The following is a 16773-nucleotide window of genomic DNA, read 5'->3' as shown; positions in this document are numbered from 1 at the left end:
CTGAAGGAGAGCAAAACATTTCACAACAAATTAGACGTCAACATAACCTCATTTGTCGTTTGAAGAACAGAAAATAAATTGAAATACTACGCAAAAGGTCAATTTACCGTAACATCCAATCCAGTTGGGGCAGGGGTTGCCATTATGAATATCCTTTGTCACTATTTTCCACCGATTTATTAAGGAATTTGTATGATTTTGTATCGGAAATATACACTGCTTAATTGCGACTGAACCGAACTGATGCCGAACGCGATTGAGACAGGAATGGAAGATGCATCAAAAACAAACGCGCGGAAAACCGTCAAAACAGCATAAACAGGACGGATTTTGACAGCGTCGCTCGACGTCGCCTACGAGGGACCGCTCTCCGGGAAAATCTTAAATTACGAAAAATTCCCGGGAACATATAACTGATTCTTTTTCTTGGCATTACGTGTCAATTGGGACAGAGCCTGCGTCTCATCGTAGTATTATCATGAGCACTTCATCAATTATTAACTGAGAGCTTTCTCGATCGATAGGAACCCTTTATGGAAATTCACCACAAAGAATCGGGTTGAAATTCTTTAATTTACCTTATGAAATCGAAATTTGAGAACAAAAATAGTTTTCGCGGCAACCCGGAATCGAACCAAGAACCTTGCGATCGATGGGCTCGTACGTACACCCTGCGCCTATCGACGCCTTGGTGTGGAATGATGCTAAAACGATACATAAAGCGTTCGTATTGCGATAATCGTTCCATCTTTCATAAGGCAAAATGTATGAATTTCGATAATCCAGTTCGCTGCGTGTAATGAAGTGCTTCTTATTGCAAAGTTTCAGGCAGTTCGGCTGACAAAAACCCTCCATGCCGAAGTGAATCATGGAAATGACCAAGTAGCTCTGCACCTATGGATTAAGAAAATGGATCTTTAAAATAATCAAAATGGCTGCTATGAATCTAGCGTCACCATAGTCTTGTGTATTAGACAGAACAATAATGCTGTTACAATGTTAAGTGCGTGGCGCTACTGAGAACTTAGTGAAGTAGATCAAAAATTTACTGGGCAATCTTTATGTTTACATTCAGTATTGATTAAGATGATCAATACTGAATGTATACACAAAGATTGTTCAGTAAATTTTTGATCTACTTCACTAAGTTCTCAACAGGAGATTTCTCGCGTAACAATTCAAAAGGTCCAATCCTTGGATCGTTGACTCTGAGAAAATTCGATTTGAATATCGCTCACCACATTTTCAATTCCTATTTCTCAGTATTCAAATCAATCAATGTGATTTCTTGCTAGTTGAGTGACGATTTACTATTACTACACGCTAATAATCGATTTGTTTCTGAAAACTGACAAAAATGAGGAAAAAATGATGAGTTCAAATGCTTGGCCCATTTTCGATTTACAACATGGGCTTGGGCCTTTATTATTGGCCAAAATTGAATTTTATTAGCGTGCTTGGCCCAAGGCTAGGCCTTTTCGGTTTTCAATGAATGAGCAAGAGAGAGTCATAGGCCTCTCACCACGCTAAGGCCAATGACAGTTTGCGAAATTTTCCGATTGTAGGCCCTCTTGATAGAGCGAGAACCGATCATTGGCCGTTTCAAGCAGTGGGCCAATGAATGATTTGGAAAAAAGCGGTTATTGGCCGTTTTGAAAATCTAGTTTATTAAGGTAAGTTTTATGATTTTGTTGACAATGTTTGCATAGTTTGTGGGTGTTGGGAGATGCTAACGTATGGTATCAAAACCCGATTTGTTTACAATTTGAACATTGGCTCTTTAGAATTGTTACGCGAGATTTATAGTTTGACCTAATTCTAATAGGTTCTCAGATCTTACTGTTTCATACGCTCGCAGCCATTACAGCGAACTGACGCCCGCTAAGAAGAATAAGTGGAAGATATTTCCCGCCTAAATTAAAAGCTCGTAGTGACACCATTATTGTTCTTTCAAAGTTTGAAAACCTTAAAAAATACTGGGTACAGTTTTATACCAATAACTTGAGTTGGTTACTGTATTCGTGTAATGGATCAGATTTTCCCGGTAATGCTTGGTCGATGAGGCATTAGTTTTGAAAACGAGACGAACGACCAGACCACAACAAAATAACGAATAACTATATACATAAAAAGCCGTACTTTCCCGAGCTGGACGTTGTGCGGAACATAACGGGACGATGCGTATCAGCTGTGCGGAAGAAGCGTTCGCGTAAAGTGGTGCATTGTTATTCTAAATTCTTTAAACTTCTCGACGCGTAAAATTGCTCAAACTTTGCCGGATCCCCGTATTTCTGGTAGGCAACAGGTAAGCTATCGCAAATGGTTTCTAATTCATAACGATAATACAGATCGAAATAAATCATTCTGTTAAAAGTTTGCGTACATATCTAATCCTATTTTTCTGCCATTTCTAGGCTGTATATTGGAAGGAACGAGTAAATGTTATCGCGCGGTTGGTTCTTTTATCCCAAAGGGCCATGCCGGCTGATTGTTCGGAACAACTACACCAGTAGAGGAGAATTATATAACGTAAGCTCTCAATGTTCAATTTCAACGACGCAAATACCTACTGGTTTACAGTGAATTATTACTCATAGTAGGATGTAAATAAAAAGTGAGGCTGGTTTCTTCCAAAACTGGGGATAGGCCCCATAAATTTTTTGTTTTTGCAAAACAAATGACGAGATAGTTGATTGCATATAAGATTCAAATTTTCAAAATTTCTGGATCATTGTTTGATAAGCAATAGAAAATGTAATTTTTAATTTGTCATACTGACAAATTATTTGTTGTCCTTTATATTCTCGATTTTGAAATTCATCGAAGCACATTTCAGAATTGGCAGAATTTGTTTGATCCACTTGTAGTCTTATTGTTAATTAAAAAACCGAAGCCTTCGAGGTTATTATGTATGAATAAATATCAATTGACTAAATTTTTAGTTCAAGTCTATGATTATGAATTATACGAGTCATGTTTGTTACTGGCAAATATTTGGGCATAAGAGTTACAAAGGGTAACGGGTAAGGATGGGTAAGATGGCTCACCTTAGAAAGGGATCCCCATTAGATCGATGCCAATTTTGTAGCTTTTGTTCCCCTATGCTTAAACGGTAGTATCAATTGTGATGAAAATGGTTCTCCCTACGATTGAAGTGTTTTGGAAGAAAGTAACTAATTACTGGGGCGTCCGATTTAAAAACGGTCTTGGGCAAAGTTGTAGCTGATTATTGTATCTCACAGTATCAACATAGTTCTAATCCCAAAGAGCACATGGGCAAACACTATGACCGATTGAAGGAATTACAAGCTTTTCCCATAGTGATTCCCATATTAACTTCAAAGGGCTTGTGAGTGATTCCAAGCAACAGCACCAAAATTTGGTAAATTTTTTTTCTTTTTTTTCTATTGAGCTGAAACTTTGCACAGTTTTCCAGTTCCATCTAAATCGTCATTTTCCGATATCAAATCTTCAAGTTGAGTCACGACTAACTTTTCAAAAGGGTGTATGTGAAAATGGTTCAAAAATATTCAAAAAGCTGCACAGCAAAAACGGTTCGTTCGATTGTTAGACAACAAAAGAAACAAAGTTAGACAACTAAATAAAGATTCCAAAAAAAAATACACACAGTAAAAAAAATTTTTTTTTTTGCATTAAATGACTAAAAATTCACCATCTTGTAATGTATTTTTAGTATTTTTTAAAAAGCGGGATTGCTCTGTTTTAATAAAGTCGTGAGGAATTAAACTTTCTAATTTGAAGCAAAAAAATGACACAAACTCATTTACAGGTTTTACAATAGTTTCTAGGTCACACCTATCCGTGGTCACCCATTGCTCAAATGATAACTGATCAATATAATTTTCTTCAAACTCAGCGAATAAAGTATTTTCCAATGATGAAGAATCTGGACAATCCGAACAAGATCGTAGATAGCAATTTGATGTTGTATTTTCACACAAAAGACTACCAGTTAACATTTTAATATCCTTTGATAAATTGATTCTTTTCAAACTATGTAATATTAGGTTCATATTTTCGTGTGTTGTGCACACACAAACATTATGTGTTCCTGAATTGGATAGAAGCTTGCATTGCCTTGGACGAAGGTTGCAAGCCTGAGGAAAACCCTACCTTAATATTTTCGTTAATTTCCTTGAAGCGTGTATACGCTTCTTTCAAAGTAGTCATCATTAATCGTTTTTGGAATGCTTGACGCTTTCCATCTTTTTTTACAGATACATAATATTTTTGGCCAGGCATAGCTCTACTTACTACAGAACCCAGATAGCCGTAGCGGTAAACGCGCAGCTATTCAGCAAGACCAAGCTGAGGGTCGTGGGTTCGAATCCCACCAGTCGAGGATCTTTTCGGGTTGGAAATTTTCTCGACATCCCAGGGCATAGAGTATCTTCGTACCTGCCACACGATATACACATGCAAAAATGGTCAATTGGCATAGAAAGCTCTCAGTTAATAACTGTGGAAGTGCTCATAAGAACACTAAGCTGAGAAGCAGGCTTTGTCCCAGTTGGGACGTAACGCCAGAAAGAAGAAGAAGAAGCTCTACTTACTTCATCGTCTTCAAAATATTGAATTATTTTTTCTTTTGTCTCATCTGTTAATGAAGTACTCGACCTAGCATTTTTGGTTGCAAGACAGTTATTTTTGAATTGTTTTGCCTCTTTTGCTGTATTTCTATTGGTTTTGAACTCATCAATGGCGTCTTGAATAGACCACGAGCTTGGCAGCATCGACAAAATCAATAATTTTTCTTTCCTTGTCGTGGCTAGATTCGAGAACCTTTCCTTCATATTCATAATTACCTCATCGTAGTCTGTATTTTCCACATCCTCAGGTCCTAATTTGAAGAGGTTTCTTCGTACAGCTTCGTTGATTTCACGGTATTTTTTCTCGGGATAATTGACGTAACCCATCTTCGTCCATTTAATCGGAGTCACTTTTATTCCAGCTATCCCTTCGTTGAAGCGTTCGATGTTGACCTTCTGGATGCACTCATCTTCTGATTGATTTGTTGAAACAGATGTCGCTGATGGTACCGTGGCAAGACTATCTGCACTTCGTACTTCTGGTAACTCCTCAGTTGTTGTCGGTGCATCTAGTAATTCCTCAGTTGTTGTTGTTTTCGAACTTCCTGCAACCTGATCCACCGATGATGTACAGATTGCCCGTTTGTCAACGTTTAAACGGCAGGACGTACAAATGCGTAAATTTGTATTCAATGTAGACATTGGAGCATAACCAGCCGCTTTCAGTTTATCTATGGTGCTTTCGGTGAGATTTCGTAGCTCTTTCGAACACTTTTTTTCTGCAAACGGCCTGCAACAGTTGAGAAAGCGACTACTCATGTTGCTCGTTAGATTTTAATAAACAAAATCACTTTTAAGTTTTTACTGACTAGTTTGGTGTCGTTTGCTTGACTGAAGAAAAATTTTACAATTAAATCTTTTATAACCATAGTGGTAGTATATTTTTAGCTTTTTCGTGAGTATGTTCATGGTATGTACCTATCATGTTTTTGATGTTGTTGAAGTTACTCGCTTTCTCCCAAATATGATTAACAAAGTCTATTCTCTACCAAGGCGGGTCTATACCCAGGTGTAATCAGATTTTAACTTTGTGGAGAAAACCAGCGCCGAGAAAACCGACCTGCTTTACGTATACTAGATCACCTGGGTATAGACCCGCCTTATTCTCTACGAGGTAAACTTTTTGCAGGTAAACTAGTCGTATACCTGTATAGAAATCTTTTTTTGTAGCTTTTGTCTTCAATATTAGATTTCTTATAGGTTTCTTTTATCAAAAGGTTTCAACACTATTGAGTAAATTTTTCTTCAGTTACGTACAATAAAAAATATGACACTATCAAGACTTTAGATCACAACACTGGATCGCGTCTAACTTTCTAATAGATGCTATAATAGTTATGAATAATTAAATAAAATATCATGAAAACAACTTGTTAACCTCATGTGGTACCCTTAACAAAAAAATCAGCAACAAACTGCGGTCCTAAAAAAAAATAACAATAAAAAAAAAATGTTTCACTAAGTGTCAAATTTGTGAAATATTTGAAATGTCATAACTAATATAATGGACCGTTTTCCCTCAAAAAATTACGTTGGTATTCCGATAGGGTTTTGAGATATTTGAGTTTTTGTGACAAAAATGATGTTTTTTAATGCAAACAAAATTTTGTTTTACCGTGTGTATTTTTTTTGGAGTCTTTATTTAGTTGTCTAACTTTGTTTCTTTAGTTGTCTAACAATCGAACGAACCGTTTTTGCTGTGCAGCTTTTTGAATATTTTTGAACCATTTTCACATACACCCTTTTGAAAAGTTAGTCGTGACTCAACTTGAAGATTTGATATCGGAAAATGACGATTTAGATGGAACTGAAAAACTGCGCAAAGTTTCAGATATTTTTGAAATGGTCGATCAGAATCGACTTGCATGCCTCCGTGCAATCCCTCTTGTGCAGTCTCAGTTTTCATCCAAATGAGCTCAAATTTTGGGAGGACACTCAGGATTTGATCTGAAATAGAATGAGCGGTGTGGAGCAAAAACGATTTTTTGAACCACTCTACCCAAGGAACAATTGGAAGCTTTTAAGATACTTACGTGTTTAATACAAGCTGCATAGCAGCAACCATTGCTGAACAAATTTTTAGTTGAATCATTAATTGAATAAAATTAATTTCCGCTTATGAAAAAGCTGTTATTCCACTTGCAGTTTGTGTTTTGAATAAGAGCTGAATAAACCTCCGAAAATGCAAATATAGTAGCTTTTGTTCTACAACACATAAGAAGTTTAACAATTGACTGATCACAAGCTTCTATAGGTTGTAGCCATCATTTTAGTAGCATATTGAACATTTGATTAACAACTCGTACAAAAGTTCCAGTGTCTAATACTGAAAATGTTGACCAGCATGATTAGAAAAACTTATGAACAATGTGAATAACAGTATATGAGTATGCTCTTATTCAAGCAAAACATATTATGTCTTTTTATGTTATTTTCAAATGTTTCAAATGTTTTTCAAATCAAATCCAAGACGTGTATGCGATGGATGGATTAACGTAATGGACGTAATGGCGACGTAATGGATCAACGAGGGTAAAGTTCGAATCACATTGGATTAAAAATATCAAAATTTAAATTTTCCAAATGTTCCAAATGCGACGTTATTGATATCGGAAAAAGTTACTAATCATAACATTTTTAATGATAGTCGAAGTATAAATAATAATTTAACAATAGCTACTTTCATGTGGTTACCCACTTTACAGTCAAGTGTCACAAATAAACATACACAGTTAATTATTGTTGAATAATGGTGACAGCTGGAAAAATGCCCTACAAAGAGCTGAGAAGATGGTATTTAGATCCAAATTTAAGTCTATAGTGCACATCCTTTTGCTTAATGATCGTCAACATTCCAAATTCATATATAAAAATGATGCCAATATTCTTCTGAAATGGTGCACGTTTTCTTGAAGCGATCTAGTGCTAAAAAATATTGATTTGACTAATTCAATGCTTGAATAATTGAATTTGAAAATCTATATAAATAAAAATGGAGTGGTGTTTGTATGTCACGAAATGGCTTGAGAACAGGACAACCGATTTACACAATTCTTTCACTGTTATTTTCTTGAAGGGTTCCGACGTGTTCGTGTGACGAAAAAGTTTGGGAAAGTTTTCGGAAAATTTGGTAAAACAGGAGAGTACTAATATGTCATTTTGTATGGGAGGTTTCATGACATTTTTCAACAGCCTACATGATGGCAAGACGAAGTTTGCCGGGACCTGCTTATTACGCTTTTTTTGATAAAAAAAATGCAAAATTTTCAAACTTTGTCAAAAAATAATCCAAGGGTGCTGCAAATCATTTGAAAACGGCCTCTTTCTCCATTTTTCTTGCACTTCATGACCCATATAAAAATATATGCATCAATGTCGAAAAAAAAACAAGGATATTTGAGTGAATACATAAAAAAATGTTCACAGTATGCTTTAATATGTCGATTTGAAATGGCTAACGACTAAAGTTTAAAAATTTACTTTGTTTAAACTTATCATTTTTCAGTGTGAGTGGGGTACTGAAACATGAGCGGCTACTGGTGCACTGATGGTATATGCAATTTAAATAGAAGCAAAAATAAGTCCTCATATTTACGCTAACACATGTATCAATCAATAATGTATGTTGCCTATCCAAAAGAATAGAGATTTGACTTAAGTGAGTCTGAAATGTGAAGCAATTCTTCAGTTTTTTTATGATCCCAATGTAAATTTAATTCAACAGGGATGGTGGGTGGTTCCGAAAAACCACAAAAATTTGTTTACAAGCTGATTTAAACCGTATAAGTTTTCAAAACATGTGTGGACTATACCAGCTTATGGGAATTTATTGACTTAAAAATGGAAATGTCATCCTCACTGTGAATGCTTCAATAAATACCTGGAATTGTGATTTACGTTCGATCAAATACTAATAATAATCGCAACCTTAACCCCTCTACCGACAGCTTCATTTTTTACCGCTAAAAAATATTCAAATCGCGATAACTTTTTTGTTTCTCGATATTTTTGCACCATTTTTTCACAAGCTTTCAAAAAACTCTTCTAGTTTTAGGATTTGTGTCGATACTGATCGTTGGTCATCTGGATCCGATGACATTCGAATATTCCTTGGGGGACCGACGCGTAGCCATAACCCACGTAAATACCTCAGGCTACAGATTTTTTTTTATCGTATTCGGATATTCACTCCACGGAATGATACATTAATGCGACTATGTTGTGGAAAAATGAACCAATTTGGTGCAGGTCTTTGAGTAATGAGCATTTATGTTTCTGGTACAACACTGGACAAATAAAGATCTTTAAAAGTCTAAAAAACCTCATATCGTAATTTTCAGATTTCTCCAAGATTACTGAATTGATTTGTATGATTTTTTCAGAGCAGGTCCTTATTATCTGGCATTGTATAGCACATCTTATTTTTTTGATAAATTGACCAAACACAAAAAGGGCCTCCAAAGACATTTTATATGGAGAATGTCGGTCCCCCAAGGAACATCCAAATATCTTTAAAACTAGATCACCAACACGCAGAGAAAACAATTTTGATTTTAAATATATTCGGAGTCATTACAACAATATTTCTGTATTATCTGCCGGCTTATAATTGCGTTTCATTATTTTAATAACTACTATCAATTTAATTTAACAATTTTTATTATTGATTTTGACAGCTGGGTCCAATACGGTTCAACAAAATTTATTTTTGATTTAATAACTTATTCTTTTGAAACAACATTATTTATGCATTAAAATAAAAAAAAATCTTTTTTGAAACAAAGTCTTGTTCTTTTTTGATTCTATAACCCAGACAACCAGAAATCGCATGAAAGTTCACGTTATAACTCGTTTATTCATACTAATTACATCAAACCCGCAAAACACCGTGAATAAACTCGTCAAATTGATGAGTTTCCTCGCATAAAATACTTTTTTCTGAGTTCATTTGTACATTTTGTTTCGTCTCGTACACTCGTGCAAAGTTAGTCGGATAAATCGGTAGCAGCTGTCAAATCAACATTTGTTATCATAAGTTAAGTCGCATAACACAACAGGTTAGTTCGGGAGAATATTTATACACTCGCATTGTATGTTATTAATCATCACATAATATATGCACGCATATCGCCTCCACTTTTGTACGTAGAAGGCCTTTTCGCGACATCTTATAAGTGAAATTTTGCACGTACAAAGCCTCCAGGTGATTTCGTTATGCGTACATTTTGGTTGTCTGGGAATATATTTAGGCTGATACAAATATTAAATTTCTTTTATGTCCGAGACCACTTGGAAGGTACGAGGGGTTGGATAAAAATAAATAAGGAACAAAAAAATAAAAATGAAAAAAAAAGTTATTTTTTCGAAATTTTTATTTTTAATGATAGTTGTTAAACTTTTTTTAATCGTCCTCTGGATCATTATTTTACTTGTTTTTTACTTTAAAAATTGAAAAAACCTAAATAATGTCAAAAAATGATGAATCTTTTTTTTCTCCCCTTCAAAATTTTCGGATTTTGGGGGGGGGGGGGGGGGTGACATAAAAGAAAATTAATATTTGTATCAGCCTTATTTGAAATAATAAAACATATTCGTTGATACTTGTTTTAATTATGAATCGTGGTTTACGGCCAACCAGCCGAGTGGAAGTTTAACAACTACCGAAAAGCTAAACATTACATATAATTTGCAATTGGATTAGATGGACAAATTGATGTGAAGATTTACGAAAAAGTTACACGTCTTCTCAGTGAGAATCGAACTCACGACTCCCCGATCTCTAGTTGGGGCGCGTTAACCACTACGCCATGAGAGGACTCATGAACGCAGAAGTTAACCTGAATTCGATTTCAGCTCAATAATCACGTGGTCCTCTTTCGCAAAGTGCACCTCTTTCGGAAGAATTAGATGCCCATCCAAACACAACGCTTTCTATATATATCCAATGCCTAGCCCGAGAGCGCATTGTTTTTTAGGTATAGGAATAGCACACTACACTAGCCAGCAACTGCGCTGGCTGAGGTTTCTATTGTGTGGGCTTCCAATGGGTCGCGACGTTCTCAAACGACCGGTTACGGAACATGAGTCCGTTGCTCGATAAATACTTGTTTTAATTATGAATCGTGGTTTACGGCCAACCAGCCGAGTGGAAGTTTAACAACTACCGAAAAGCTAAACATTACATATAATTTGCAATTGGATTAGATGGACAAATTGATGTGATTATTGAGCTGAAATCGAATTCAGGTTAACTTCTGCGTTCATGAGTCCTCTCATGGCGTAGTGGTTAACGCGCCCCAACTAGAGATCGGGGAGTCGTGAGTTCGATTCTCACTGAGAAGACGTGTAACTTTTTCGTAAATCTTCACATCAATTTGTCCATCTAATCCAATTGCAAATTATATGTAATGTTTAGCTTTTCGGTAGTTGTTAAACTTCCACTCGGCTGGTTGGCCGTAAACCACGATTCATAATTAAAACAAGTATTTATCGAGCAACGGACTCATGTTCCGTAACCGGTCGTTTGAGAACGTCGCGACCCATTGGAAGCCCACACAATAGAAACCTCAGCCAGCGCAGTTGCTGGCTAGTGTAGTGTGCTATTCCTATACCTAAAAAACAATGCGCTCTCGGGCTAGGCATTGGATATATATAGAAAGCGTTGTGTTTGGATGGGCATCTAATTCTTCCGAAAGAGGTGCACTTTGCGAAAGAGGACCACGTGATTATTGAGCTGAAATCGAATTCAGGTTAACTTCTGCGTTCATGAGTCCTCTCATGGCGTAGTGGTTAACGCGCCCCAACTAGAGATCGGGGAGTCGTGAGTTCGATTCTCACTGAGAAGACGTGTAACTTTTTCGTAAATCTTCACATCAATTTGTCCATCTAATCCAATTGCAAATTATATGTAATGTTTAGCTTTTCGGTAGTTGTTAAACTTCCACTCGGCTGGTTGGCCGTAAACCACGATTCATAATTAAAACAAGTATTTATCGAGCAACGGACTCATGTTCCGTAACCGGTCGTTTGAGAACGTCGCGACCCATTGGAAGCCCACACAATAGAAACCTCAGCCAGCGCAGTTGCTGGCTAGTGTAGTGTGCTATTCCTATACCTAAAAAACAATGCGCTCTCGGGCTAGGCATTGGATATATATAGAAAGCGTTGTGTTTGGATGGGCATCTAATTCTTCCGAAAGAGGTGCACTTTGCGAAAGAGGACCACGTGATTATTGAGCTGAAATCGAATTCAGGTTAACTTCTGCGTTCATGAGTCCTCTCATGGCGTAGTGGTTAACGCGCCCCAACTAGAGATCGGGGAGTCGTGAGTTCGATTCTCACTGAGAAGACGTGTAACTTTTTCGTAAATCTTCACATCAATTTGTCCATCTAATCCAATTGCAAATTATATGTAATGTTTAGCTTTTCGGTAGTTGTTAAACTTCCACTCGGCTGGTTGGCCGTAAACCACGATTCATAATTAAAACAAGTATTTATCGAGCAACGGACTCATGTTCCGTAACCGGTCGTTTGAGAACGTCGCGACCCATTGGAAGCCCACACAATAGAAACCTCAGCCAGCGCAGTTGCTGGCTAGTGTAGTGTGCTATTCCTATACCTAAAAAACAATGCGCTCTCGGGCTAGGCATTGGATATATATAGAAAGCGTTGTGTTTGGATGGGCATCTAATTCTTCCGAAAGAGGTGCACTTTGCGAAAGAGGACCACGTGATTATTGAGCTGAAATCGAATTCAGGTTAACTTCTGCGTTCATGAGTCCTCTCATGGCGTAGTGGTTAACGCGCCCCAACTAGAGATCGGGGAGTCGTGAGTTCGATTCTCACTGAGAAGACGTGTAACTTTTTCGTAAATCTTCACATCAATTTGTCCATCTAATCCAATTGCAAATTATATGTAATGTTTAGCTTTTCGGTAGTTGATATTCGTTGATGCCAGCCCCCTTCTCTCACCACTCATTTTGTTATTTTTACATAAAGACAAACGGCTGTAGCTTAAAACAAGGCTGGTAGCGAGTCACTTTTTAGTGACTTGGTCACTTTTTTGAGGCCAGTCACTTTAAAGTCTCTTTTTTGAAGCCATTTCAACTAATGTCACTTTTTTTTGTCAAAAAGTCACTTTTTTCAACTATTTTGAGCTCAATTTTCGGAAGAAAATTATGAATCGGTCATTTTTTAATTTGAGCCAAATTTTAAGTTGGAACAACTTCATGACAGTATCAAAATATTGATTCATGTGAAAAAAAGCTTGGAATAAAGTTAATCTTTCATAGAGTTCCACGTAATTTGTAATAGTATCCAAATTATTATTAGTATGGTGTAACTTCACTGTTATAAAACTAATGGTTTAAATGTTTATTATTCTTTTTGAATATCTCGTAAATTCTTATTTAATAGAAATGTTCATACCTTGTGATGGATAATTAGATGTTTATCTTCTATTGCCGAACTTTACGTTTTAAAATACGCATCTCAATCATTCTCTTTGTCTTCGAAATTCGTTTTATTTACCAAACCTTCCTGGTTCCTTAAATTTTTAAAAATCTATAATATAGATATTTAACACTAAAACGCAAAACAAAGAAGAATTATTTAATGCTCTTTTTTGAGAGTAAAAACTTATCATACTTCCTAGGACAGACTTTATTTGCAAACCAAACCAAAAATGGATTGATCTCAATAAATTCTAAAAACTACGTAATAAAGACCTCGTGTTTTTCGACTATTCATTTATCGCAAATTTATCGTTTTCATTGAATCGTTCATAGATCATGTATGCTTTCTTCAAATAAATGTGGGGTGTCGGATCCTCTTCTTGACTTTTTTTATTCACTTCGGCAGGGGAATTTTGAAAGCCACAGAGTTTATATTTGACAATAATATGCGCGGTATTGGCGGCCTTCCTTAGCCGAGTGGTTAGAGTCCGCGGCTACAAAGCAAAGCCATGCTGAAGGTGTCTGGGTTCAATTCCCGGTCGGTCCAGGATCTTTTCGTAATGGAAATTTCCTTGACTTCCCTGGGCATAGTGTATAATCGTACCTGCTACATGATATGCGAATGCGAAAATGGCAACTTTGGCAAAGAAAGCTATCAGTTAATAACTGTGGAAGTGCTCTTAAGAACACTAAGCTGAGAAGCAGGCAATGTCCCAGTGAGGACGTATGCCAAGAAGAAGAAGAAGATGCGCGGTATTGAAGTATTTTTTATTGCATAGTTTATTACAATCGACCAACTATAACCCCATTTGACATTGAGTGAATCATTAATGTGTCCAAGTAATTTTGATTGAATTTTTAGAAGCTTAGTGCTATTAACTACTTTAACAGCTTATATCAACCATTTGTTCTTCCTTAGTCGGCGTTTGAAGGACGCAGTTTTTAGCAGTATTTCAGTCATATTCGATCCTCTATCATCATTTTTGATTTGAAATTAATGCCCATGTATAACATTTTCCGTAATCTTGATCTAGTTACATAAAATATTGACCTTATTAGGTAGAAGAGTTAGAGTATTGATAGAAAAGTGAAATGACAAAAATTTTAATTTTACGAATGTTCCAAATGTTTATTAAAATTTGCAAAATAAAATATTTTGGTGATATAAAAGACAAAACATTTTGAAAAGATTGAAAATCTGCTAAAAAAAATTAGGCAATATCTTGAAATTTTTGAAGTACAATGAAATTTCCAAATATGGTACTCAATTAGACCTACCAGCTACAGAAGATCATATTGCATATTTCCTATCATATTGGATATTGATCGTAGAACAGTATATAAGATTTGAAATAAAGCTAATTACGGTTCGGGTCACTTTTAGTCACTTTTTCGAGAATAGAAAGTCACTTTTTAGTCACTTATTTTTCAAATCTGGTCACTAAAATGACTTTTTTCGGTACCACTTTTTGCTACCAGCCCTGTTAAAAAAATAATTTATTTATTTTCGTTTTCATTAGTTAACATTTACAACGACAAACAAATATAAAAATGGCCTTAAGTACCTGCGCCGCTTTCATCATCTCAAATTATTGAATGAAACTGTTTTGTACCGCAAGTGACGAGGTGGACTCATCAGCTAAATCTACTTTCGCTGAGTTAGTTCCAGTATTTCTGCTATAATAAAAAAAAATGAAATGATTTGATTCAAAACTAGAATATGATGGTCATAACTTACCAAAGAAGGCTTCTATCATGGATTCCGATGTTTCTAAAGTATTGAACTAGTCGATTTATTGCACTTTTGCATTGCAAGTTCTCCGCGTCGGTTATTTTCACTTTTGCACCAAAGCGTAAAACAAAATGGCAGATCAGCTGTTTATATATTAGAATCAAAAGTAAAACGAACTGAAACAAAAACATGCTCAATTTGAAACGAAGTTTTTTGTCGTTGTTTCAAAAACGAATCTGATTTGAAATGCTGTCAGAAAATTCAAAAATATTCAGAATCTTGCGCAGGATTCTCGTAGAATCCAGGACTTCATGTTAAGAAAACCCTGGGTAGGCTGGGTTCAGACGGAATCCTAAGAATAATTTTCACAGAATCTTGCGCAGGATTCTCGTAGAATCCAGGACTTCATGTTAAGAAAACCCTGGGCAGGATATTTGAGTAATACTAGATAAGAATCTGACCATATCCAATGAACATTTATGATAGAATTGAATGAGAATGAGTTTTATAAAATCCTGGACAATGTACAGTAATCAGGGCAGAATTTTCAAAAGATTCCTGAGCTAGATTCTGACGACACCTGAGCACAGTTTGTGTGCAAGATTATTAGAGAAGCAAATATCTATTTTCAATCTCTCCCAAAGACATTTTTATCACTTGCATTTGAATTAACCAAAAAATGGCCCGCCACTCAATATTTTATCTTTAATTTGACCCACGAATTGAAAAAGATTGGGCAGGCCTCGCTAACCGCTAACCTTCTTTTGAACTCGTGATAGGAAAAATCACTCAAAATTGGGATTCGATGTTGGGATTGAAATTATGCCTAAAGAACTGCGAAAATTTCATTCAAATCGGTTCATAAATGACTGAGGTGTAGCCCACCAAAGAAAAAAATGTTAATGTTGTCTTATTTATTCTTTCAGAAATGCTACCGCATCCTTGGCGTAACGGACCAGTCCGATCAGAACACAGTCCGCCAAGCGTACATTGCAATGGTGAAGAAGGTGCACCCAGACAGTGGTCTACCGGAGGCAAATGCCGAGAAGTTCCATGAGGTTGATTCAGCCTTCCGTATCCTGCAGCAAAAGTTTGCCAAATCTCGCCGTGGAATCGTGGAGGACATGCAGGACAAGGTCAAGGTGTTCGACATTCGCCACACGGCTCCGCAACATCGCCAGTACTTGAGCTTCGATGGCGTAGGCGTGGGAACTCCGGCTCAACGTCAGAAGCAGTATCAAGCCGTTCGCGCGCAACGGGCTCAGGAGCGAGTCCTTGAACACCGGATGTCCAAAGCCCAAGCGTCCGAAATGGCGCTGATGAAGAAGGGAGACTACTTCAAGAAGCACGAAATCAAAACCAAGTACGGTTATGATCGAGTGGTGGAGGATTTGATTCAGGAAGCGATGGGCAGGGGCGATTTCAGCAACTTGTCCGGCTTCGGGAAGCCCTTGCCTGATCTGACCAGCCAGAACCCCTATGTAGACTTCACCACGCACAAAATCAATAAAATTATGCTAGATAACGGGTTCACACCGGAGTGGATCACACTGCATAAGGAGATTCGAGAAGAGACGGAATCTTTGAAGCATAGTTTGGAAAAAGAGCGTGGCCGTCTCGGTGAGTTTCCGCTGAGTCCTCAAGACGAGTACAAATGGGAAAAGGTATTGGAGAGCCACGAAGCGCTCTCGACCACTATCAACAAGAAAATCGATAAGTTCAACCTGATTGTGCCGGTGCTGAACAGACAAATGGTGCGCTTGGACCTGAGGCAGCTGGCCGGGAAAGTTTTGGAAACGGGGAAACATAAAGGGCAGATACGACGGGAAGAGGAACTGCTGTCGCCGGTCAATAATCCCAAGGAGGCTCACAAAACTAATATTTTCAGTTTTATTGGTTCGTTGTTGAATTAATCCGAATATGTTGCTATTATTGAGGCATGTAAATATGTAAATAAATGAAACAAATGTTAGTATACAA

At 36.8% G+C, this 16773-nt stretch overlaps 2 protein-coding genes across 2 annotated transcripts in view; one reads left to right on the top strand and one right to left on the bottom strand.

Annotated features, from left to right (window-relative positions):
• LOC5565120 (nuclear pore complex protein Nup214) overlaps positions 1-294 on the bottom strand; it is a 32405-nt gene extending 32111 nt beyond the window's left edge. Inside the window, exon 1 of the mRNA XM_001649417.2 lies at positions 108-294. Coding sequence (XP_001649467.1) covers positions 108-143 — 36 coding nt within the window. The 5' untranslated portion in view covers positions 144-294. The remainder of the gene's footprint in view (positions 1-107) is intronic.
• Positions 295-2115: 1821 nt separating this feature from the next.
• Positions 2116-16773, top strand: LOC5565119 (dnaJ homolog subfamily C member 28). The gene is made up of 3 exons (XM_001649416.2): positions 2116-2305; positions 2415-2529; positions 15720-16773. The coding sequence occupies exons 2-3, from the start codon at positions 2440-2442 to the stop codon at positions 16704-16706; spliced, it is 1077 nt and encodes a 358-aa protein (XP_001649466.1). The 5' UTR covers positions 2116-2305; positions 2415-2439; the 3' UTR covers positions 16707-16773.

This window comes from Aedes aegypti, chromosome 2 (assembly GCF_002204515.2).
Source record: "Aedes aegypti strain LVP_AGWG chromosome 2, AaegL5.0 Primary Assembly, whole genome shotgun sequence".
Taxonomy (NCBI): Eukaryota; Metazoa; Arthropoda; class Insecta; order Diptera; family Culicidae; genus Aedes; species Aedes aegypti.
This window is presented reverse-complemented; position numbering and strand designations above follow the sequence as displayed.